Source organism: Echiichthys vipera (assembly GCF_963691815.1).
Source record: "Echiichthys vipera genome assembly, chromosome: 4".
Lineage (NCBI taxonomy): Eukaryota > Metazoa > Chordata > Actinopteri > Perciformes > Trachinidae > Echiichthys > Echiichthys vipera.
In genome coordinates, this window is record NC_139829.1 from 12,874,568 (window position 1) to 12,900,931 (window position 26,364).

The following is a 26,364-nucleotide window of genomic DNA, read 5'->3' on the forward strand; positions in this document are numbered from 1 at the left end:
GTTGTGGAACTACTTTCTACCAAAGAAACAGTCCCACTGAAGACAATTGGTGCGTATTTCTCTGTGGATTGATAGTTTTGATGATTGGAAAAAAGGCATGGAAATCTCACTTTTACAATATGGGACCTTTAAAGGAGCAAAAAGAAAAATAGTTTCACCCCTAGATTTTCTGTTGAGCACTGCCTGTAGACCAAAACAAAGTGTGCCATTAGCCACACCTCCCTCTGCGTCTGTCCTCCTCACACACACACACAACCACTCTACTCATCGTGAGCGAATATCTACACCGAGCAAATCATCACCATTTTATGGAACATGTCAAGTACCAAGAAAGAAAACTTCCTTTTGTCAAGTTTGTGCTGGTTTGTCTGTAAATTAATCTTTAGGCCACTAATTTAGTGTGTAACCATTAGCATCAAACGGTATCTGTTCGCCGTTAATAGCATTAGCAGACAGATTAGTAACGTAACTTATTGACAATATGAAGGCAGTGAATAGCTTTCCTGCAAATACAATCTACCGGTAAATTAGCTGCTAATAGCTGTAAAGTAGATTTGTGGATATGGTAATAGTAGCTAAAACTGTCTTAATGAAATAAAAAACAAGGCAACGGCTGTAGAAACTGTGTGTGTTTCTATTTATGTAAGCCTATAACTTATGTATTCACGAGAGGAGGGAGGAGGCGGCGCTTCACATGAACGCACATGAACGCACAGCCAGACCAGCTTGTGAGTGGGTGTGTAACATCAGCCTATACTCCAGTTGAAATTACACCTTTTGTTCTTCATTTAGTGATTTTTTAATTCCTTCAGTCTACAAATAATGCATTTCCGCTTTTTGCTCCTTTAAGGTTTAAGATGGATTGGGCATATGCAACAAAAATATTCTGAGTGGATCCCTAACGTGGCTTTTAAGATGGTTGCAATCTGAGACAGACAGACTGCCAAAGAACAGGGACTTTCCTTTCCTCTCTAAAAGCCTGTGATCAGTTGAATCTTATGCCTAGGACAGGCTGAAAATCACACAAAGTAAACTAAAACTTAAATGCTACAAATCTTCTGAATGTGTCAAAATGACTTCTTCTGACTTCTTCTCTGAGCTGAATTAGTAGAAATCTAGTCTAAGCGTGCTGCCAGAAACACTGCAAATGACTATGATCCACTTCACATCACTCTGAACCCTCTTCCTGTCCAAACCATTTCATTTTGACTGTATTACTCAATACAAAAGCAGTGCTGCATCCGTGACAGTATGACTACACCACCGTGGCTCTAACTCAGCACCATTATTTTTTTAAATGCAAAGAAAAGGGCGGAGTTGATCCATTGATGTCTCTCTTTTCCTAATCAAATATGGCATCCTTTTAAATACCATTACCGAAGGATTAATCCTCTTTGAGAGGCAAAGATCAAAATAAGGTCAACTAAACATTTCCCCTCTTGCTCGGCCAGTCCCTGCTGATCTCTCTCTCTCTCTCTCTCTCTCTCTCTCTCTCTCTCTCTCTCCCTCTCTCTCTCTCTCTCTCTCTCTCTCTCATTGGGAAGCTCTCCTCTCCCGGCACACGACGGACAGAGAGAGGAAAAATAAAGCAGGACCTTTAACTCGACCTTTCCACTAACTCACGCTTGTAACCTTTCCACTGCCCTTTGCCGTGCTGCAAGTGTTGATGACAAAGATTCTGTGGGGGAGGAGTGAAGTTTGGTATGTGTATGTGTGTGTGTGTGTGTATGTATGTATGTGTGTGTGCTGTCGGCCAGCACTTGTACCTGTTTACATTTTTAGTACTCCGTATATGCAAACAATGCTGTGATGGCAGTGTGTGTACAGGTGTCTCTACATGAGTGAGACAGAGCAGGTGGGGCCCCTCCTCTCTCCCTCTCTTTTTCCAGACTGATTTGATTAATTAGCCTGCAAATTAGCTCTTTGAACAACATCAAGGCAAATTAATTTTGCTGCAGAGACAAATGGAGGCTCCGCTGGCAGTACAAGCACTGTGAATGTGAAGAGCCGTGTGGTGTGACTGGGGAAAAGTATTAATTTACCAGCATAACATAATTATATTTTCCACCCATTTCAAATTGATTCTGGAAGTCGTGATAATGATAGCTCTAACCTTCACTGTTTTGCTTAATTTCAGTTTTGCAGAAACTTTGATTGATGTCTCTCTTGTAACGAGAGGCCCAGAACAACCAAACTTAATGTTGTTAAGTACCATGAAATCAAGGCCAGCAATCCTCAAGGTGGATGTTTGGGTTGCATTACAGAATAAAAACATTTTAGAGGGGGGATAAACCCAGTGAAATACTAATGAGATGTTTTCAATATCAGCATCAACCTTCTGTACTTTTACTGCAGAGTTTCTTATGCTTTGTCAAATTCCAAAAGTACTGTTACCTTCAACTAACGGGATATTTGGACATCTGCGTGAAGGAGGAAGGATTACTCAGGGCAAAGACTATAACGTTAATCTTCTTTTACTGTTGAGAATGCAGAAACTTCTGTCTGTAGAAAGCTCTAAATCCAGTGTAGACAAACTTTTCACACACACACAGCCAGCGAGCAATCACATCATTGCTTAGTCCCAGTAAATATAACGACTATAATCATATAGTTATCTCAACATGACTTGCATGCTTAATAGCATTGGGCATATAAACAATAACCAGTACTACAGTATCATTGGTTGTAATGCGCTCCTTTTTTTGGGAACTTTTTACTCACGATCACAGCTCCTCAAATGTCAACTTGAGGCTGCAAAAGCGAGTCAATGCAAGCTCGATTTTACAGCAAAAAAAAATAAGTTTGCAGCCTCATTTTTTTCTCTATAGCTGACTTTCCAGTTCATGACAACTGTGCAGGGAGTGAATTTTTATATAACTGACCAGTGGGTGCCGTCACAGGTGGGTGCCATCACAGGCGGCAAGCAGAGACTGTAGACTTCACTGACCTCTATGGTCAGGAAACTCTGAACCTCAGCTTTTATAAAACACGGATGAGAAGTGCTTAAAGAATGTACCACACTTCATTTTCGACAGGGCAAGTTTGCTTTTTGCCATCGTGAGTGAGCAAGAGATGTGTCTACCATTTGGAAATCCTTTATTTTATTCCCTTTGTTTCTCAGCTGCTTACGCCCACTATTCCCACAAAAGCACTGGCTCTGTTCACATCAAAAAAACTTTTTTAACTCCAAGTCAGTTGTTCTACTCTATCACAGCTGACCCTTCAGTTCGATTCAATTTGTTTTTTATACTGCAGCCAACATCCCAACATTAACAAAGAGACAGACTGCAGCTTACCAGTGATAAAATAAAAATCAAGACAGAAAAGTACAAAAAAGAAGTGTAATGGCCACTGCAGCAGCCACGTTAACAACACGCTGCAGTATGTTTACTTTCAACAAGTGATTCATTCTAAAAGGTCAGTCTAACCCTGAAAGCGGCCTCTTTAGAAGATCACTCTCCACCTTTTTTTGCTAGACATACAGTACATTAGGATGCCGACTGTTAAAGAATGATTTTACCTTGAGTGATTAGATTACATTACATTTTCAAAAATATATATCTTTAGATTACAACCACTTCCGACCACATATCTTCTTTTATCAAAAGGGAACATTACATGTACACACACAAAAAAGAAAACCTCAATGGCATTGACAACTGAACCAAGTATTACTTCCATTAGATATGTGTGTCAGACAGGCCTGAGGAGGGGCAGTCCTTGAATGCACCACAACTACATAATAGACTGTCTGTATTGGCGATCATAAGTATGCAGACACACATTAACGTCGCACCCACATACCTTTATCAGTGTGAGGTGCTAACGCCAAGGACATTAAGGCACAGATGTTCATGCTATTCACACACTGTGCCCTGTGGACTGTTGCCAAGGCAACTGTAGACCACTGACAAGGGGCTTATTGGTTTCATGAAGTGACTTTTGGCTGTGTGTGCTCTCACAGGGCGCTAATGAAAGGCATTCATCATTCTGCTCTCTATCTTTACCACTGATTTCTGACGACCTCACACGTGCGCGCATGCACACTGCTAATCGCTTCCATCATGGTGCCTACAGCTGTGTGTGTGTTTGTGTGTGTGTGTGTGTGTGTGTGTGTGTGTGTGTGTGTGTGTGTGTGTGTGTGTGTGTGTGTGTGTGTGTGTGTGTGTGTGTGTGTGTGTGTGTGTGTGGAGGAGGATATACTACATGGGGGGCAGGAGAGGAGATAACATATTAAACATTCCTCCTGTCTCCACCTTCTCCAAAACACCAGAGAACACCCACAACCTGCAAAACCTGTGCATGTGTGTGTTTGTGTGTGTGAGAGAGAGAGAGAGAGAGAGAGAGAGAAAGAGAGAGTGAGTGAGAGAGAGAGAGAGAGAGAGAGAGAGAGAGAGAGAGAGAGAGAGAGAGAGAGAGAGAGAGAGCGAGAGAGAGAGGCTGCCAGAATGAAGAAATGCTAATCTGCTCATTGAGTATTCAACAAACCAAATGTTTGCCTTGGGAAAAAAGCTCAGCTTAAGGGACTAATTACTACAAGTGCTGGATGTAATGTTACTCTGTTGGACTGCCTCTTTTTGCTCCCTCCTTCCTTCACTAGTCAGACATGTGCTTTTTTTCCCTTCTTGTTTATTTTTAACCCGCTTCTCCTTTCTTTCTCTTTGTCTCTGTTTCCAAAAATCAAAATTTTTTAAAATAAATTATTTTTTTCCCTTTTACAGTGAATGTTGAATACATGAACGACAAGTGGTTCTGATGATACTAATCTTCCGGTTATATTATATTATATATAATTATTAAAGTGATTTAGATCATTTTTTACAGTATAATTTGTATTAAACCATGATACCTTGAATCTTGAATATTTTCTCCTCGATTTGGTTTGTGATTGACATATTACGTACAAATAAGTTTCTAATAAAAGGAGGAGGTCGGGTGGATGGATGGCTCAAACACACACAGGACTTTCAACGTGGACGTAACGTACTTAATTAATGTACAAAATTTAGGTTAGGTAACAAACGTAGGCTACTTACTTAATCCAGAACATAATATTTTCCTAAACCTAACCAAGTAGTTTTGTTTCAATCCCAACATTAACCACATGTTTAAAACTAGAGAAAATATGTTTTCCTAAAAACATAATTGAGAAGGCAGTTTCGTGGTCTGGGGACAAGACGGAGTGTTGATTATGAATGAAAGGAAGGACTTACCTTGACCGAGTCTCTGTCTGAGGAGGTGGAGGGCAGGAAACAGAAATAAAATAACTCATTAAGGCATTTAATGTTTCAGCAACAAGCTCAATAATGCATGTGCAAAGATAAGATAAAGACACACAAAAACGCACACATAGACACACATAGATAGCATATGGCTAATGATAACTCTCGTCTTTGATGATGATATTACCTGAGGTGTGATTAATGTTAGCTAAAGCTAAGAGTACATTAACTCAAGTGAAATGTTATGATGGAAAACAAAGCAAATACATAATTAAATACATGATTATACTGGTTATACTGTAACAGAATACAGAGTTTGCATAAAGAAAGACATAAGAGGTACTTCACCAGCTGCTGGTGCAACAACATGCACTTTGAAAGTTTAAAGATAGATGAAATATGTTGCAAAAGGCTGCTTAAAACCTGCAAGAGGCTGTAAGATAACATAAGAACACATCTGTTGAGAAATAATCTGTCTTAGAGAAAGAAATAACGTTTTTCCAATGGAAGTTCAGTGGTCATCAGGCCTGTTTAGATTAGACAAAACTGGCAGCCTAAATGCACATATGTATGCACGATCAGCTGTTTGTATGCTTTGACGGTCAACATATTAACAGTGACAATGGGGATACTGTCGAAAAAGTGGGGTTGGATTTTTAAATGAAGGGCCACAGGGGCTTAAAATGACTGTAAATTGTGTAACAAAGGGACCCTAATTGGAAACATGCATTTGAACACTGATGTTGATTTAAAAAGACAAATAAAGAAACCTTTTATTCCATACTGTTCATACACACCCCTCCACAGGAACTCAGCTAGAGGGATTAGATTGTTATTGATTGTGCTCCTAATGGGGGGTAAGTATTACCTGAGTTAGCAGCTGTTAGCTTTATTGCAGCTACAGGGCAAGGTTAACTGCTCTACTGCACTGTAGAAGCCCTCACAGTCATGCTGCAACAGAGTAATTAAGAGCTGGAACACAATGTGTCTACACACACACACACACACACACACACACACACCACACACACACACACACACACACACACACACACACACACACACACACACACACACACACACACACACACACACACACAGACAGACAGACAGACAGACAGACAGACAGACAGACAGACAGACACACACACACACACACACACACACACTGACACACAATCTCTCTGTGCTATAATTCTAATTTTAATTCTGAAGCTCAAAGTCAGCTCGCAGAAGAATTAGAGGCCTTCTGCATGTACAAAAGAAAAGAGGCATCATGTGGTTATCACTCACTGTTAGGCCAATTAAAACGGCACGACAAATCAGTTTTTAATTGCTTTAACTGCTATTCATTCAGAGTACTAACAATTAAGCATCAGCCAGTGCAAGTGGTGGTATAATTCAAATTGTATCACGTTAATTAGCTTGGGATCATTAACTGAACAAAAGATAAAAACTCCAGTATTTATGTCTATTGAACACATTTAGCATCTGCTTATGAATAACATAAAACAGCAAAGATATGTTGTATAGGGTTGTCTGTATTTTTAGATATCTCAGATAAAATAAAATAAAATTATAGCCTGATATCCTTCATCTGGATAATTTATTTGTCAGTGGATGTGAGAAAGATAAATAGATGAAGAGTTGAAAGACTTACAGCAAACGAATGAAGATGTTATTTGATATGACGTGAGAATGGAGCAAATGTCAACAATAAAAATAAATTAAAGTTTCAAAGATTAATATATTTCCTTCTTATGTGTTTGCATAATTCCTAGAAGTGACTGTAAAGTAGAATTAAAATTAAACTCTAAATTGTATAGAGTAACCAAAAAACAAAATCAACTTCACATTGTGACTGTTCAACACATAAACAACCAAATGTGCTACAAACATAAACACACCAACACGCTACAGTACACACACATGCAGAGCAGGCCTTACCTCTCGGGTGTTCACTGTTGTTGTCGTGGTGTTTCCTATCATCTTTGAGAGGCAGCTGGTGGCTCAGGGCGGAGGATAGAGCCAGCAGGCTGGCAGTACTGGCCCCGGGGGGCAGCGGGGGCTGGAGGCCCGCCGGGTGTGGCGTGAGTGGGATGGGAATGGCGTGGCCGTGAGAGAGGTGCTGAGCCTGCTGAACCACACACAGAAATAATGATTAGTGTGATGTGACATTTTGACTTGAAGCACTTTGCAGGGCAAGAGACAAAGAAGAAGCTAATGGAGAAACAGACAGGAAAGAGAACTGAGGGACAAAATAAGAGCCTCACTTGGTACCTGAAACAGCTACAGCCTGTACTGCATTTTAAAGAGTCTGAGTCCTCAGAAACTGTAAAAGTCTTTGGACATGTGAATGTGTCAGATGGGTCAAAGGAAAGATTTGTTTGAGGTGGGACATTTTGCAGTTGGAAAACAAACTTGTCAGTGCTCTCTGGTGGATAAACAAGTGACACTTTGTCCAAGTCACCTCATACATACAGAATCTTGGGTCATTTCTTGTTATTTATTTATACGCTGATTCTACTACAGTAATCTGTGATGAAATACAACTGGCCAATAATATCTGCCATGCCGATATACATCCACGGCTCTAAACCCACTGCAGAGAGCAATCAGCAGGTGTTTTTTTTTTAAATATCATAAGAACAAACACATATTGAGGGCCTATTTTTCAAAATTAAAAGCTGACCCAGGATTCTACCAAAGTCTCATTGAATGTGAATATTAATGGCCAATGATGGCTGTCAGTGCACTATCTTTTCTATTAATCTCTTACAGCATCAACTGTGTGTGTGTGTGTGTGTGTGTGTGTGTGTGTGTGTGTGTGTGTGTGTGTGTGTGTGTGTGTGTGTGTGTGTGTGTGTGTGTGTGTGTGTGTGTGTGTGTGTGTGTGTGTGTGTGTGCGTGCGTGTGTATGCACAATACACCCACTCCTATGATGGCATTTAGTTCAGCCATGGTGACCTGCTTGGCCCGCTCCACCGCCTGCACCACCTGCTGCTGATGCTGAGAGAAAGACAAACAGACAGACAGACAAACAGACAGACAAAGTGAGATATCGAAGCAGCTGCAACTGAAAAGGAGAAAAGATCTGTTAATTTCAGACATCTGGATTTTAAAGAAGGTATTATGAAGATTATGACCTCTATGGAGAAAGAGAAGACACAACAACAACACACGTACTACTCCTACACAATTTCCTGCTAAAAATTACGATGCAGTTTATTTTAAAAAAGACTCACACACACGCCCCTAAGTGATGCTTTTTCTCTTCAGAGCCAATCATCCTGCTCTTTCTATCACTGTAACAACACAGCCTGACATATACTTATCCATCTGCAATGCTCTTATCATAAAACATGACAAACTGTTGTACATCTGATTAAACAAGCAGTATCTTACCGTATCTTGTAAGTATCTCCAGTTTAAATGTCATCAGACAAGAACCGGAGACATCTGATTTATCACAGGTGGAAACAAGCCCCTCTATCACAATCTCAAAGTCACCAGTGTGTTCATTAAAACTAACCAGAGAGAAAAAATAAGCAGCTAACTGGGGTTGGTCAAGTGTAACTTTCACAGGCCAGTTATTTCCATCTTTGGGGAGCAGGATTTGAAAAACAAACAAGGGGAGGTCCAAGGGGACAGTTCAAGATCCAAGTTCACTAATGTGTCAAACATATACTGTAGTTTAAGTGGCCAAGCAGATATGATATAAACACCTGCAATATCTTATGGAGAAGCACAGTAGGGCTGGGTGATGTTTATGTATATCAGCTACTGGCAATTGGCTAAGCACATCCCCGTATGTTTTTGGGGACAATTTTTGTAATTTTATTCAGCTAATTTAATGGTTTGTCATCGAAGACAGAGTGAGAACCACTGTTCAGCAGGCAGAGAGAGATAAAAGGGGAAAAAAGTGTGTAGAGCCATCATGTTGTATCATCTAACTGTGAATTGAGGGTTCATTTTGGTGGAAAGACTCCCCGAGCCGACTTTGGTGAGTTTAGTTTAAATTAAGTTGTTGTTTTAAAATGAGTTAACAATATACCTGCACAAATATATCAGCAAACGGTGCAAACGGTAACATATCACCCAACCTTATGCCCAGTGCGCATGCATACAATTACGTACTCGGCGCTGAGATGATGTTCTATCAACATGTTTATGGCACAGCAGCTATAACCATGAATTTTCTGCAATTCCGTCTGTTTCTGACTAGACATTTCAAAATGGTGTATAGTTGCAGAAGCTTACAAAACAGCAGAGAAACAGACATATTCATGGAGAGAAAGAGACAGATACCCAGAGAGACAGACAGCTAACAGGGCAAAGTCATCCAAAGGGTACAGAGTGAGAAATACACATCCAGACGGTGAGAGAGAGCAGCAAAGTTTCATCCAGGAGCGCAAAACATCAAAGTAGGGCAGAGATGAAAGAGCTTATCCACTGTGGAAATGAGCCTGACCATCGAGTTCAGCTTCACCTCTGCAGAGTCTAACCTGCCTGAACGTGACTCACACATGAAAAGATCAAGCAGTCTGATGAAATATTGGCAAAAAGACTTTAACCCATTATTATCAACAATTCTAATAATTATAAACCTGAGAGGAGCACCAGATATTCAATAACCAACAATTTACTTTGACATTTCAGAAGTCTTTCCATTTAATCACATCGCCATTAGTGGAACAAACATCTGAAACACTGTTTTGATAGCTGCCTAGATTTAGTTTTAGAAGAGTCTGCAATAGCTGAGGGAGATGAGCACAAATGACTTCGACTGAAATACAGAAAAAAACCATTGTCGTAACATCGTTAGGCTTTCATGTGAAGTACTATCTGTCACACTTTCACACTGTTGCAAGGGAAACCAAGACTGAAAATATAAAAGGCTTCTTAAAATCCTCACAAAATCTCTGGAAATAATTGACTAGTACTTGGCACATTTAAACAGACAAAATTACCAAAATGATTCGATCAGTCTAGCTAAATTATGGTGGATTTAAAGCTGGGTTTGTTAAAAATGTGTTAAATACCGGCGCTGAGGTAACAGAGTTTTAGCACCAATAATAAAACAGTAATTTATTCAATTCCATTACTTGCTGATTACAAATGCTTGTCTTAAAGAAAGTCTTGTCCCCTTTTCTTAAAAATGTAAAGCACAAACATTAACATATAATAACTTTGCCTAAAGAAAATGAAGTATACATTTATCAAAAGCATGATATAAGCTGAGATATATATGATCAAAGAATGAACATAAGACAATGACCCAGGACCTCATTGGCAAACTTTAGTTGCTCAAAAGTTTTTAATACTCTGGGATGAGGCTAGGGCTAAATGATATGGCACAAATCTTCTGTCTCTATATACTGTACATCATTTCATATCTTGATAACGACATATATCACAACATACATTAGTATGCTCTCTTGAAATTCAATAAATAAATAGTCTTTATGAAATAACCACATGGTGAAGCCTATTTTGTATACTCCTGTGAAGAGCTTAAGTGTAAATATTTCCCATCAGATTTTCTTCACGATACAATTCATTTGAAAGACGATTAAATTGAATTATCGCCCACCCCAAGGAGTGAGACCCAGCCCTATCTATATATGAACAATTTTATGTGTAATATTTCTGAGCAATTACTCCTCAATACAGTTGGCTGACTGATACATCATCCTATTATTGCCAGACTTATTTCTGCAGTGTTGCAGAGTATGGTCTGGCTACATCGGATTATCATTCTGGGATAGGGGAAAAAAACCCAATCACAATCATCTTGGGTGGCGCTTAGACAAAAGTGCCCTTGCACAATAGAAAGCGAAGGGCCTGACATCCAGAGAGGACACCGGATGTCAGGCTTTATCTCAGTGCTGTACATCCGGTGAGCCAGACTATCCTATTAGTGACAACAATGCTGCTGTCAGAGAAATGTCCAAACTGCGAGAAGGAACATTATTGGAAAATGACAGAATTAAAAATAAAAACAAAGAGCTCTCACAAACACATGCGCACGCACAGTCGATGTGATTTGCTGCACAATAATAATAGGATAGTGTTACATTTCACATGCACACCCAGTGAACGAGGCTGTGCATCAAAACAAAGCAGTAAAAAGCTGTTTCCTCTCCCTGCCTCCCCTCTCTGCGGGCCTCAAAGCTGTGTAGCAGCACCACAGTCTAATGCCATTATTCCTAATCCACCCTAAACCCTCCTAATCCATAGCTAATCTGGAGGGGAGCTTTGGAGTCCACACTCACTCCTTCCTGCTGTTCCCACCCCTCAACACACACACACACACACACACACACACACACACGCACGCTTTCAACTCCTCCAGAGGAAGGATTAACCAGTTAAACACACACACTTAAAGATACCAAAATAAACATACTGTTTAAAACACACTTCTACACACCCACTACTGTATGTGCACATTTACAGTGTATTTTATGTGCATACAGGAGAACAAGTACACACAAAATAAATGTCTCTCTCTCTCTCTCTCTCTCTCTCTCTCTCACTCACACACACGCGCACACACACACGCACACACACACACACACACACACACACACTCAGCCGTTGGCTCCTGCATATATTAGTGGGAGACTTTTAATAAATTCAGAGCATATCTGCCTATCCCGAGCTGGGAGGATTAGCCCAGGATAATCTGAGTGTGAGTGTGAGTGTGTGTGCGTGTACATGTTTTGTGTGCATACATGTGTGTCCATATCTGAGTGTTGTGCATCAAAATCCACCACACACTTCTCTTTCTATGGGTCATATCTGTCTTCCTTCCTCCCTCTCCCTCTCTTTCTCACCCACCTCCATCTTAACTCACAGCGACAGGCATTTTTGGGTCTTACCTCTTGAGAGAGGAAAGGGATGACTTGGGCGCAGATTGCGTTCAGCCGTTTGACGATCTCCGCCTGCAAGACAGAGAGGTGGGCGAAGACGATACAGTCATCTTCAAATTCACCATCCTACAAGTGCGCACATCACTTCAGTTAAATGTGTTAAATTAAAGTAATAGTCCATATTGTTTTTCACATAATGGCCAGTTATATAAAACACTGGTAATTTGATGCATCCTCAGTTGTTGTTGAAAGCTTTTATATTTGCTGTTAGAAACACTGTCTAATGCCTTCTTCCCAAGAAAAATATTCTGTATCACAGGAAGTCATGGCTTTGAAAAAGTTTGAGAAGGAAGGAAATGCACAGACACATTTTTTTAGTCCTCAAGGATACACACAATCTGTTTTAATGAGTAATATGGAATGTAAATAAAACTTTTGTTTGTTTACAAGAAAACTACAGGGCCCCTTTAAGTTAAGCATTTTAATGAAAAGAAAAAGAAGAACTGGGAGGATAACATGAGGAAAGAGGAAAAACCACCAGAAACTCAGACTTCATCTGCAGAAAAATGCAAGATAAAAGACATCAAAATACCACCCACACTGTGTGTTTAAAGATGATCTTTGGGAAGTGCAGTGCACAGGCAGCACAGTAATGAGCGCTTTGCATCAATGTCCCGAAAAACATTAAAGTCACACCTCACAGAGAGAGAGTGCTCCCGGAAACTTTGAGTGTTAAAAGTACAGCAGATTGTCGGCCAACAAATCCGACTAAAGACAAATGATTTACTTGAACAAAAAAAAGAAACAGTAACGCTATATGACCTGTATAACCTCTACAGGTTAAGTGTACCTTTGCATGTGAAAGATGTTTTTGTCATTGCCTTATGGTTACTTGCATTAGGCTTGTAGCTATTTTGTTGAATGAGCCTGTGAATATTCCCATTTGTCCAGGTCATCGTTATCCTCAAAGCAATTTCAGTCTAAAGCAACTGGACTTAGTTATTTGTCTAGGAAGACGTTTCACCTCTCATCCAAGTTCATGGACGCATCTGACAAGGCTGGGACTGGTCCAGCTAACTGGTGTGGAGATCCAGGTGGATGGATCAGAGGTGAAACGTCTTCCTAGACAAATCACCAAGTCCAGTTGCTTTTGACTGAAATTGCTTTGAGGATATTTTGTTGAATGTTCTTTGGCGAAATTCAATTTAAATTTTTTTATCGAAACCGCATGTACTACATATGCTTTTTTAAGTAACTGAAATAATAAAAATCATGACATGTTGTCCAAGCTCCCCCTCAGCACTAGGAGAATAAAACCCCGGCCCTGACTATGAATGTTATTAAGATTGAGACAAACACTCCTCGAGGTCGGTTACCTAATCACTCCAATTAAAGATTTTAGTCAATACACCCCACACAATTTCACACAATTTCACACACACGCACACACACACACACACACACACACACACACACACACACACACACACACACACACACACACACACACACACACACCAAACTGAGTAGCATAAATACAAATCAATTGAGTCCAACATAAATAGCTTCAGTGCTCTGACTGGTTGTAGGTCTATCTGTGTCCAGAGGCATTTTTGGTCTGCACCGTTGATAACCTTGGATATCAAAAATGAACTGAGAGGTTACATACCAATACACATTTGTGAATTAGTATGGGGATGCCAGGGTAAAAACGTGCTAGAAATATCAATCAGTGTAATTTCTGCTAAGATGCAACAGACTTCATGTGCACCCTGCTGTGTCAACCAGTCATGACAGAATAATTGAACAGAAATAGTTGCCTCAAACAGGGATGAGGAGCGGGCTACAGAGGTCTGGTGAGATCACCTCTGATGCCACAGCCCCAGAATTTTTTCATTTACAAACTTGTAATCTTCAGACTTAACCAATGCAGTCTTATCTTTATCAAACTCCCTCTGGAGCCAGAAAGGCCTGTAAACAGACTTCTTTTTATTATTTGAAAGTTGTCTTGCACCCCAAGATGTGCACTTATTTACAAAAATATAAAACACATTTATCCAAACAAGAAAGCCATAATACAAACACATCAGAGACAATTGCATTTAAATAAAATCTCTTAATATTTAGAAAGTGAATTCTGAACCATCATAATGATTTATGAGGTTTTAAACTATCTGAGACATTTTTATCTGCCAGATTTAGCACTAATTTCATGACAGTTGAACTTCTGTATCCTACTAATCTGATTTCCTAAACTCAACAAATTGCGATATCAGTATAACCCTCAAAAGTCCAGTATCAGGCTGTACCACATCCTTTCCTGCTCTGAAAGTTATTCTACCGCTGCACTCTCTGAACATCAATCAACATCAGCCTAATGGATAATATAAATCAAGGATTTTTTCCACTTGAGCATTTGGAAGAATACAAAGAGGAGTCCACTTGAGAAGACAGCTGAGGGGGAAATTGTGAGTTTGTCAACTTAATCAGCTAAATTAAGAGCCAACTACGGAAAAATCCATCAAGGATTGAGATAATTCCTTTAAGTCCAACACAAATGCAGAAGAAGCTACATATCAAAGGCTCATCTTATGTATGTAACCTTGACAGAGGTGAACTTTGCTCTGGAATCAGTATTAACAGAAGCCCCCAGAGGCCATGAGAGCAAATCTGCAGACACACACTGATACAACCCCTTCAAACAGACACAGCAGCAACACTGCAGCAGGATGGTACACTTAAACACAACCATGTGGACACAAGCAGATACACACCTCCACAGCCTTCTCTGTATTCATCAGATGTTTTACTGAACCCAAGGGTTGGCTTTTAAAGATTATACAGCACTCTCTCCCCCCACATCAGGTAGGGTTGTGTTTTTTTGACAGGAAATTGCCTGATCCACTGTCCCAAAGGGAGTGCTAGTAGTGCAACTCAAATCCAAACACAAACACAGAAAAAGGACTCAGACTTCCACAAAAGCACACACTAAATAGCACGAGGATAAACGATAACTTTATTTATTTGTAAGACTAAATACGTGCAACTATATATATGAAAGTCTGTCCTCAAGAGAGATCTGCAAGCACAGTGTATGTAAGACTTATCGGGGCTCTTCCACGGTACCCTCAATTTAAAAAATAATTCCAAAATGTACAGCAGTATTTTCTTTGGTCATAAGAACGATATAAGATGTCAAGCAATAGGAAACGGTTTGACTTGAGCAAAGCTGAACACAACAGGATGCAATCAGCACTGCAGCTACTGATGTTAGCACAGATGAAGCCATCAGCCAGCAAGATAACCTGGAGGCGGTCAGTCACATGATAATAATGCAGGGAGTAAGAATGAAATTGGCAACAGGATGGCAATCTGAATCAACAAATCTAAGACAGTCGAGCAGGTCGGAAACAGGCAACAAAGAAGCTGAGGCAGAAGATGTGTGCTCTGCTGAAAAAGCAGAACCAGCTCAGAATAAGGTTTTGCATGTTAGATGCTGCAGAATAGAAGCTATAAAATGCAGCCATGTTCTCCTTAGCCAGGAAACATGTGCTAAAGCATAACTTCAAGCGCAGTCTTATTCACTCTGCAGACATTTGCAGTCATTCCCACAGATTTGAGGGGTAATGTACTGAAGAGATTCCACTGAGTGTTCACGCTTGATGATTCACTTACTGACAACTATCTCACTATGTCAGAAAATACCCCAAAACATCTTTGACATCCAAGGGCTCTCATTCTTTCTGATGATGTATTTTTTATTACCGAGTGTTGTGCTGAGCTTTTGAGACAAGACTTCAGAAGCAATAAATGTCTTAAAGCTATAATTTGTAAGACTCAGGATGTCTGAGCACCAGCTATCGGTAGACTTGGGGAGCCATTTAGTGTGAAGCAGATGGGGAACTCGAGGGAGGGTTGCAGTTCAACTTACCTGTGATTAACACAGTGCTGCAGCAGCTCACACTCCCACAGACAACCTAAAACACTGACATTTTCATTTTTATATTTAACGTTTATCCAGGGAAGAATGCTGTGCACACATGCCCTTTTTCAGCTGGTTCTGCTTCACATTCATACACACCGGGGAGCTGCCCAGTACATATTAGCCTTTGAGAAACTCCACAGTATTAGTTGGTCTGGGTTTAAGTGCCTTGCTTAAGGGCATACCTTACCTTAGTTTGATGTGTTGAGAGCAACAGAGGCCATGCTCAGTATAATTACTTTAAGGAGTGAATGAATAAAATAACTGCCTCCTCTGCGCTAGCATAAGGGCTGGGTGTTCAAGGACATGGTGAATGGATGACAGCTACAGAAGTGGGGATCAAACTGTTTGAGATGTTTCCGTATCTGCTTCGACATACTGTGAGATTGCTGCAAGGCAACGGCATAACATCATCTGTTAAGCTCCCAAAGTTGACTCGATAAGTGCTATTATTGATTTTGTAGAATTTCAGGGGCTTTTTAAACCTTTATTAGAGCGCTGACAAGAAAAGAGGAGAGAGACGATGGTGTTTTTATTAATTTTGTTATTGTGTGGCAAAGCTGTGTTGACCATGATATAACTTTGACACAAAGCAATGCAAACTTTACACTCACTGTGAAAAACTGTTGATCTGCTGATTAATTCTTACATCATACAGATATGAATGAAAACTGGAACACAACTGCATGGTTTTCTTAATAGGATTGTTCTGATTTTTTGAAGTACAGCTGTATATCCATCGTCGGTGTATTACCTACAGTAGATAGTGGTCAGCAGCAAAATGTACTTTAGTCACGTAATATTTATAGAACATTGGAATATTTTTCCTCTTTACCTTGGCACTACATCTTTGGCACTACATTATCTCAACCGTAGAACATCCTACACCCGTTCAGTCTCGGCATTAGTCGTAATACAGAAAACGGCACAGCTGCACGTATGTGTAGGAATACAGAAGTTCTACGGTTAAGAAAATGTAGTGCCAAACGAAAGGGCAAGGTAAAGTGATGAAGATATTTTCAATACAGCATACACCTAAACTAATGTTGGTCCTTTTTTAAGTGGATGAAGTCTGTTTTTTCCCTCAGCCCCCATCCACAGCAGTACATTGCTTTTAGCTTCCATGCCAAGACTCTGGTCTGCTTCTCCAAACTGGGGGCCTGCCGACCATTAACTACTTTAATGGTTTTAATGTAGATTAAATGTAAACTAGAGTTGCAATGATTGATTGTTCAACATAAAATCAATTATTTTATCATTTTTTTATAAAGTAAAATTAACATTAAAAATATTAACAGACGCCAGCTACTCAAATGTGGATATTTGCTGGTTTTCTAAGTCATCTGTGATATGAAACCTATTATCTTTTGTTTTTGTTTTTTTATGGACAAAGCTATTAATCAATAAATCCAGAAAATATAACAAAGTTGGGGGAGATGCAAATGCACTTGTAGCAAATAGGCTAAAACATGCAAGAACCCTATTATAATACTTTTAAACTACAATGGTTTTGGACAGAATCCGAATGAGACAGAATCGATGTGATGCTCACACTTGTTATGTGATCTATGTTTACCATGTTTGCATGTTTCCTTATGCCACTGCATACAGAAATAAAAGTTAAGTGCAGAAAACAAACTACAATGTTTTTATTTTGAAAAACAATGTAAGACACTCACAGTAGCGTGAAAATAAAGGTGTAAAGTAAAGATGCAGATCTTTACTTACAACTACAACCTGAACCTCCAAGCGATTCGTTTTGAAGAGTTGACCCTGAGATGTACATGGAACGGAAAAGGAAACAAAAGCACTGGAGCAGAAAGCGAATAGAGATGCTTTTCCACGAGGTAACACAACCAATTTCAGGTGACATTTTACATCAATGACAGACAATCGGCCAGAGTGCAGGGATGTCAGTTTGTTTGGCCAGCACATCTGTTCACACTACAGAGACCAAAGAGAAAAAGCAGTGCTCTTTTTTTTCTTAGAAAGTGTCCTGTGGTTTGTATAAACCTAAAGATTTTTTCTCCGCAGCGAGCAGGCCTGGACTTCGACCTGGACCTGTCACTGTCTCGACAGTGAATAAATAACAAAAAACGACTTGCCAAAGAGTCCTCTAAGGTTAGGACTCAAACTCAGGTCGATCCATGGAGCTTATTGCTAGATTAGAAGACTCTGTGGTCACATAAAGCCCAGTAACCTCAGAGGTGAGATCATGTGCACTGAATTTATCTCTGACCGTCTAAGTGAGCTGTTGGAAAAAAAGGTTCTTCTAGTTAAAAAAGAGAGAAAATCAGTGAGCAATAGCTGTTCAACATCAACCTTTTATGGTTTGCCCCTTGTAATCAGATCAAATGGTGAGATCTGCCTGATGGTGAGAACCATTGACTTTAAATCAACAGAAAAAAGAGCTGCTGCAGAACTTGCCACTGAATATGTTTTCATTATTTACCTGTGAGCACCTACTTGCCATCTTTTAGCTTCTTGGATTACAGTACTCTCTTTTTGATAACAGGATGGCGAGCTAGCGCAGCACAAAAACATCCAAACAACAACCACTTATTACCAAAGATGTTGCCCAAATCAGTGAGAAAAAATGCTCAAATAATCTCACTTTAACTCCTAACAACAATGGAATTAGATCAGGCAGGAGCCCTGGAGTCAGATTGGGTCAGAAAGAAGATCAAATGTCCATCTCCCCTGTGGAGCTTTGTAAGCACCACATCAGCACCACTAGCTAATACACCTAATGGACTCCACCATATAAAGGCTTTATTCCCTTGTGTCAGTATGTGTGTGAATGGGTGTGTGATAGACATCACTATATAGGCAGGGAGGGACAGAGAGGAAAAACAACGGGCACGGGACACAGAGGGTTACACACACCTCAAGCTGCAAAATTAGGGCTTACTGTAAATTTTGCAGTGTTTTTTGCACCTTGTTTAAGTAATTGGCAATAAGCAATTCATACAATACACTCAGTCTTGACATGAATCAACATATTCTCAGCAACAGATTTGTATCATAGCTAATGAAAAGTCATGCACAACAATTTGTGTGAAATCTTACGAAATATCTATTAAATGCCGTGAGAAGTAGGTGACTGTGACCGGTTACGTTTAGGCAACAAGAGATGACAGTTAAGATAAGAGAGTGAAAAGGTCATGGTTTGTCTTAGTACTTATAGGACACTAACACTAATATTTAAAATATGCAAGTGCTTTGCTTTTTGTTCGGACAAACAAACAAAATACAAAGTGTTAACTATGAACTTTAAAGCTGCTGGTAGGTGGATTTTGTTACCTTTTGAAAAAGCCAAGTTAGCGAATTCCCTCTGTTTCCAGTGTATGTGCTAAGCTAAGCTAACAGGCTGCAGCCTTATATTTACCAGACATATACAGGAGTGGTATCAAACCCTCAGCAAGGAGGAGAATAGGTCTTTTCCCCCAAATGTCGAACTATTCTATCTGTCATCTCGGGACAACTGAGATGAATCTTGTGATACCCTTGTGGGGTCCCAACCACCAGGTTGGGAACCACTAAAATACACAGTCACTGTATTACCCAGCCTGCCAACACACGTTCCTCCTGTTAAATACAGAAGTTAAATTTAATATTAAAACCTGAATAATATTTTACATGAATGTGTTATGTAACCATCAGAAAGCACAAAGAAATCATTACAAGACTGTCATTTAAAATCATATTTACTTTAATCCAAAGAATCCAATGCGCTTCTAATATCATTCTGAATGTATTTTCTAGAAATGAGACATTCTGTGACCCAAATCATTGAATTGAAACAAATGGCTGCGTATGTAAAATGAGTTGTCAGGCCTTGTTGAAAAGACTGCCAGTCTTCAGTTTAAAAACATCTTATTACTTCCTTCTTTCGCCACTTTCTCCAGCCTCCTCCTTCCCTTTTTACTCCCCATCCTTCGCTTGCTTTATTCCTCTTTCAGCCTCGCTAATTTGCAATTGATTAGCTGTCCTCTGGCAGCTCAGTCCAATGCTCCCCACCCCGTGTACCCTCCTCTTCCCCTCTCCGCCTGTCCTCTCCTCCATCTATGAGTCAATTTCTCTTTAACGAGGGCACCAGAGCCCTTCTGTGTAAATAAAACAGAGCAGATCCAAAAATCAATGGGCCTATTACCCTCAGAAAATGCTAAACAAGCAATAATAGCAATTTCGCTTGGTAGCGGAGGCAGACTGCCTTAATGAGTCTGAAGATCGACAACCCAACCAACAACATCACCCCCCCCCCCCCCCCACGACCACCCCCAACAATCTCGGCATCCACTCAACGAGCCACACACGTCGTATTGTCATAGAAGACACACATTAACCATTAACGCCTGTACACAAACACAGCCTGCAAAATCCTTTGCTTCCAAAACTCTCTCACACACACACACACACACACACACACACACACACACACACACACACACACACACACACACACCACATTTATACTCTTTTTATTTATTCTCCCTTTCCTCTAATAAACACACAGACACAGACACAGAAACACACACACACACACACTCACTCACAGACACACACACACACACACACACACACACACACACACACACACACACACAAACACACACTCACAAAAAGACACACACACACACTCTCTCACGCACACACAAACACATAGAGCAGCAGGATTTATAGTAGACCCCATATTTCATCAGTCAAGCCTGATTAGTGTGCCAGTAAAAAGCTGCATGTGTGTACAACAGACACTACAACAGAAACGAACACAAAGACCAACACACCCAAGTAAAGGTCTACTGTACATGAGCACACACATGACACGCACAAATACACAAATAGAACACACACAACTAAATAAACAATTACATTGTGCATACAGAACAATACACACAAACACATACATGCTAAGTAAACATGTACAGTACACATACAGGCTGTTATACAGATACCCCACAACACACACACACACACACACACACACACACATCAAAGAAAAACACACAGTACAGATACACAGCAAAACAAAGGCCAAGCATTTATCACTTCCTATCATACTCACACACACATTGGCACACACACTACACACACCATTTCTCTGAAAATGAATGTGTAGCTGGTTAGCTCTGGCCCATTTAGCCTCGCAGCTGATGTGTGGTTAACACAGACATTTATGCTAATGACCTTCCGCGTTTAAAAAAGGCAGCGGTAATGTAAAGGCTCGTTAAAGGCCAAATCCTCGTTCACTCAAGTCATTTTTCAGCCCATTTTCTCGTTCAATTAAACTGATGAAATCATTATTCACACATGGAATTACTATTCAACCTCACAAGGCACCACACCGCTGCTTTTTATCCTGTAAATCACATTTCCATTATGAAATGTAACACCTTAAAGGTACATTCTGGGATTGTGTTCCTTTAAAATTAGCCCGTTTGTGCCTCTCATGTTTATCCTTACATTCAAGTCACAGCTAAACATTCAGTTTTCCAAAAAATAATCACCCGGCAGACTTTGAAAAACCTAGAAGGTTGTTTGATAAAACTGACCGCTGTGCTGAAGGTATTTCTTGAATCTTCAAAGACTCTTCTGAAAAAAGATTCTGTATGTTGCACTTCTCACCCCCTTTCTCAAGTTGTGACTGTATTTCCTTACATAGGCTGCCAGAAATGTTTTTTGTCTATGAAATATATTGGAAAAGAAATGTCAGTATATACAAAACCTAATAATACAGTTTTTAATTTTGTCTCAGGTTGTTTACATTGATGCGAAATGTGATGTGTAATATTTGTTTGGTATTTGAGTAGTTTGCTGGTCCCATATTGATAATTGAGATGATTTTCAGGTTCATTTTTGTATTTTGGGTTTCTACTAGAACATATTTACATGCTTTAATGCTAAAAAACATTATTTTTCTCAACCTGTCTGTCTGAGTATACCTGTATCCACCCTCTGTCTAGAATGCCCTGTCTCTTTAATTCCCCCTTCTGAGAAAGCCAAGTCTGCTCTAATTGGTCAGCGTTTCTGGGTGTTCTGCATTTGTCATTGCAGCCGAGAATGACTGTAACGGCACTGTAGCATCACTTTCTTCCTTTATATAGCATAGTTGTGACATCACAGCTCATTTAATGGCACAGTACTAAATACAAGCTGCATGTATTTTTCTCTGGATTGAGCATTTTGACACTTTTACAGTATTTATATAGCACCTTGACCTGCTTTATGTTATATAAAGAAAATATATATCATGGAAATCTCTCTTTCTACAATATGGGACCTTTAACATGCAAAAAATATCATATATTTTAATCTAAATCAGAAGAGTCTTTTCTTCTTCTACCTTTGATAAAAGTCATAAGTGTTAACCGACCTATTGGGCTTTTCGATGTATTCTGGCTAGTTTGTATAAATCATGGGGCCTCAGAAATTCTTACATCGGCCACCATATCAGTCTCAAAAATCTGTTGTGTGATAGTGATAACCTTGTAGCAGTGGTGATGATGAATAAATCATCTCCACATTTACAGGACTTTCTGTAAATATTGCAGAATTCAATGGCAACGACAGATTTCCAAAGACAAAATCTCAGTCTTACTTATTTTCGACATTTGTGTAAAAAAGCTTCCTACCTGCTTGTGCATCTCGATGTTGAGTCCGTATGACATTTCATAGTACTGAAAAGAAAACAAAGATCAAAGCAAGATCAAACAGGCGGCTTTTCTGTCCTCTTTTTGCACACACCAAAAATACTGATGCTTTCATGCACACGCATGCACTATGTCAATGGACTCACCATGACATAGTGTCTCTGCATCTCAGTTTTCTCACTAGACAGTTTCTCACACTCCAATTTCAGACTGTGGGGCAGAAGGAGAATGATATATTAGTATATTACATGATTGAACACTGGATAACCCATCCACACACAAACACACGCACATAGAAATGTCACCTGCAGAATGCTGAGCCTGTAAGTGACTACATCCTGTCACTTTAAATTTGCATTTCTAAATTTGAGAGCAACAAAGACAAAAAGAAAAAACAGTTGCTTGGATCACACCAGTTTCCCCTGCAGACACTTACTCAGCAGGTGCAGTGCAGTAATTAATGGATCAATAAACAACCACACAAACCTCATCATATATTCTTTACAGCGTGAGTGGATGCCCAAACTGCACCATCAACAAAAAAGCAACTATATAATGAGAAACCATTTTACAACTGTGGTTACACAAAGCTTAACTCTTTCAAATGTCGTCTGTTACTGGAAAGCTTGCATATAACTACAGCAAGCTTTTACATATAATTGATGAGGAAATTGGCAGGTATACAGTGTTACAGGTAAAGTTAGGATGCTGATGTGCCAAATACGGACATTTTTGCATGTGGCGAAAATATAAATTATAGCATCAGCTGAAGATTTTTGGCATTATGAGATTAAAATTTTGCACATTCATTAACTTAACAGTGGTCCGTCAATCTCTCCTCTAGCGTCCATTTTGCACTTGCAGGGCTTCCTCTAGTGGCCATAGTAATTATGACAGGCGAAAAGGAGGAAGTCAGGTGACGCTTACCTACCATAGTATTTTTGTTCCCTAGATCATAGTAGTATTATTTGAGCTTCACGCAAAGTTAAGCACGTGTTGAAGTCCATTGGACTACGCATTGCATGAATGGGTGACCCCAAGGGGTCCTGACCTTGCATCTGTATGTGACAAGTTGGAAGTGCGCAACAGGTCCTCATATCTAAATGACAGACTAGAGCGAATGCTAATGACTCCTAAAACTATGAGACTGTTCTCTTTAAAGTTATGCAACAGTCGTAACACTTTGTTAACATTGTGAAAGGGTACCACTGAAGTTTAGGCAACAAAAATAGTTGGTAAGGATTACGAAAAGATCATGGATTGGCTTAAAATGTAATACTGGGCGGAAGTAGCTCAGTCCATAGGTGACTTGGCTGGGAACCGTAGGGTCGCTGGTTCAAGTCCCCCGTGTGGACCATGTATGGAGCGTGGACTGGTGGCTGGAGAGGTGCCAGTTCATCTCCTGGGCACTTCCGAGGTGCTGTTGAGCAAGTCACCGAACCCCCAACTGCTCGGGGCGCTGGTCACTGGCAGCCCCCTCGCTCTAACATCTCTCCCTAATTGCATGTATAGGCCCTGTTTGTGCATGTGTGTATTTCGGGTCTGTGTGTGTAACATGTATAATAATAAGAGTGAAAAAATCCAATTTCCCCGTGTGGGATTAATAAAGTAATTCTTCTTCTTCTTCTTCTTCTTCTTCTACAGACGTAACTATGTTGTAGAACTATGTCAAGCTGCTTTCACAATTAACCTATACAGAATTTTTTCTTTTAGTAAGGGCGTTCTGGACTGAGAATTTTGACCTAATTTGAGCTTGGTGATGATGATATTTCAAATGGGGTCAAATTGGTTTAATCAACCTATAAGCTTGGATAATTTACTCAGTAACAGTCAAAGTTGGAGACACAGGTTTTTTTACACAACATGAATCAGTAAGCTTTTCCAGGTATGCAAAATAAAATAACACGTGACAAGAGATTAGATATTTGTTCAACGAAAGTTTCAGAAGACATTTTACTTCTTTCTTAATAAAGCCTTGCATCCATAAAAACAAAAATCCCCAAAGAATGTTATTCAACCTGTACATCTGACTAACCCTTACTTCCTTTTTTACCAACTCTGCGTCTCCCTGCAGTTTGGATTTCACACGTACTGTATGTGCAGTAGTTAGATCACAGTATCACGCATGCAGCAGACATTATCCTTGGTTCAGCTCATTCAGCTCCAAGATTGGCCACCAAACTGGACCGCTGGTTCATCTCACCAGGTGATTGGGCAATAATTACGAGGAGGCCAGAGGTGGGCGATTATTATGCATTGGTATCGTGCTTATGGTTCTGCCCCCAAGCAATGTATTTCACACTTCATCATGTCGGGTAAAAAAGTATTTCACACCCCTTGCATTTGCCGAGAGAGACGTGCATATGGAGGTTGATGGGGTTTACCTGTGGTTAGTCAGTGATAGATGGAGCTGAGACAAACGTACCAGCATGTTGGCTCTAGAAGGTTGGAATCTCATGTCATTGCATCATGCATTTGATGGGCCATAGTGATTCAAGGTGCTAAAGAAGTCATCGTCACATACATTTTTCTTTTCTGACATCATCAGAAGGTTTCAGTTTATAATATGGACTAGAACTGACGATTATTTTCTCAATTAATCAATTAAAAATTCCCATTATAATAATAAAGCAACTCATCACTGCAGCTCTAATTTGGACCCAGAAAACACACCGATCAGATTTACAATAACGCTTAAGTCCAATGCAAGTTGGTGTCACTTTTTCTCTGATGAGCAGGAAATTCCATGTTAATGTCATGCAAACTCTCACCTGTGGTACTGGGCTTGCAGGAAGTGAAACTCCTCCTTGATCCGGTCGCAGGACTCGGTGACAGTGAACTTTAACGGCTGTCCCGGCTGGAGCGGGACCTCAACCCAAAGCAGACAGCATGGGTGGGGGAGGGGGGAGAGAGGAAGAACTGAGCCACCAAAGTTCAGTGTCACGGCTCACACACACACACACACACACACACACACACACACACACACACACACACAGACACACACACACACACACACACACACACACACACACAAACACACACTGGCAAGACTGTAGATGACAATAGGCCTCTGTGATACGAATGAGCATTTGATTTCACTCAGTCTCTTTACACGTTAACCCACGCTCACAGACACACACAGCTGCAGCAGTTTGACAATGAGCGCAATTGTCCGTGCTAGCGCGCAGTGGCACGGAAACTTGATCTAAACTGATTACGCATCAGGCGCGTTGCTGTTAATCTGCGCTGTTTTGATAAACAGCCTTTAGTGATTCTGCTCTCTACTTACCGGATGCCGTGCCGGGGGGTACATCTTGCTCAGATCTCGAATCATTGAAAATGTTTTGCAAAGTTCATGTACATAAACAGGAAAACAAAATGTATGGGCACGGATATTTCCCCGTGCGTAAAAGGGCAGTCAGTGGCCGGTTTGCGGGCTATGTGGAGGTTCCGTGAAGAATGGAAGCATCCCTGGACCTTTGGTTGGTCGTCATTCTTTCAGACAGTATTTCAAAAGTCCGTTCAGTGTGATAATCAAAGCAGGAGTTGTCTGAGTTCTTTCCAAATTGTCCAGAGCGCTATTCTGCGCGCACGAAGCTTAATATTCTCCTCTGAACTAACAACGTCTCCTC

The 26,364-nt window shown here is 40.2% G+C and overlaps 1 protein-coding gene across 1 annotated transcript in view; it reads right to left on the reverse strand.

The window, feature by feature from the left end:
- The window catches only part of LOC310946562 (transducin-like enhancer protein 4), a gene marked incomplete at both ends in the record, with an annotated part of 33,581 nt that extends 7,515 nt beyond the window's left edge, over window positions 1-26,066 (reverse strand). The window contains 8 exons of the mRNA XM_083913063.1: window positions 5,214-5,230; window positions 7,170-7,359; window positions 8,151-8,231; window positions 12,107-12,169; window positions 22,712-22,756; window positions 22,876-22,939; window positions 25,501-25,598; window positions 26,022-26,066. Coding sequence (XP_083769189.1) covers window positions 5,214-5,230; window positions 7,170-7,359; window positions 8,151-8,231; window positions 12,107-12,169; window positions 22,712-22,756; window positions 22,876-22,939; window positions 25,501-25,598; window positions 26,022-26,066 — 603 coding nt within the window. The remainder of the gene's footprint in view (window positions 1-5,213; window positions 5,231-7,169; window positions 7,360-8,150; window positions 8,232-12,106; window positions 12,170-22,711; window positions 22,757-22,875; window positions 22,940-25,500; window positions 25,599-26,021) is intronic.
- Window positions 26,067-26,364: the final 298 nt, after the last annotated feature.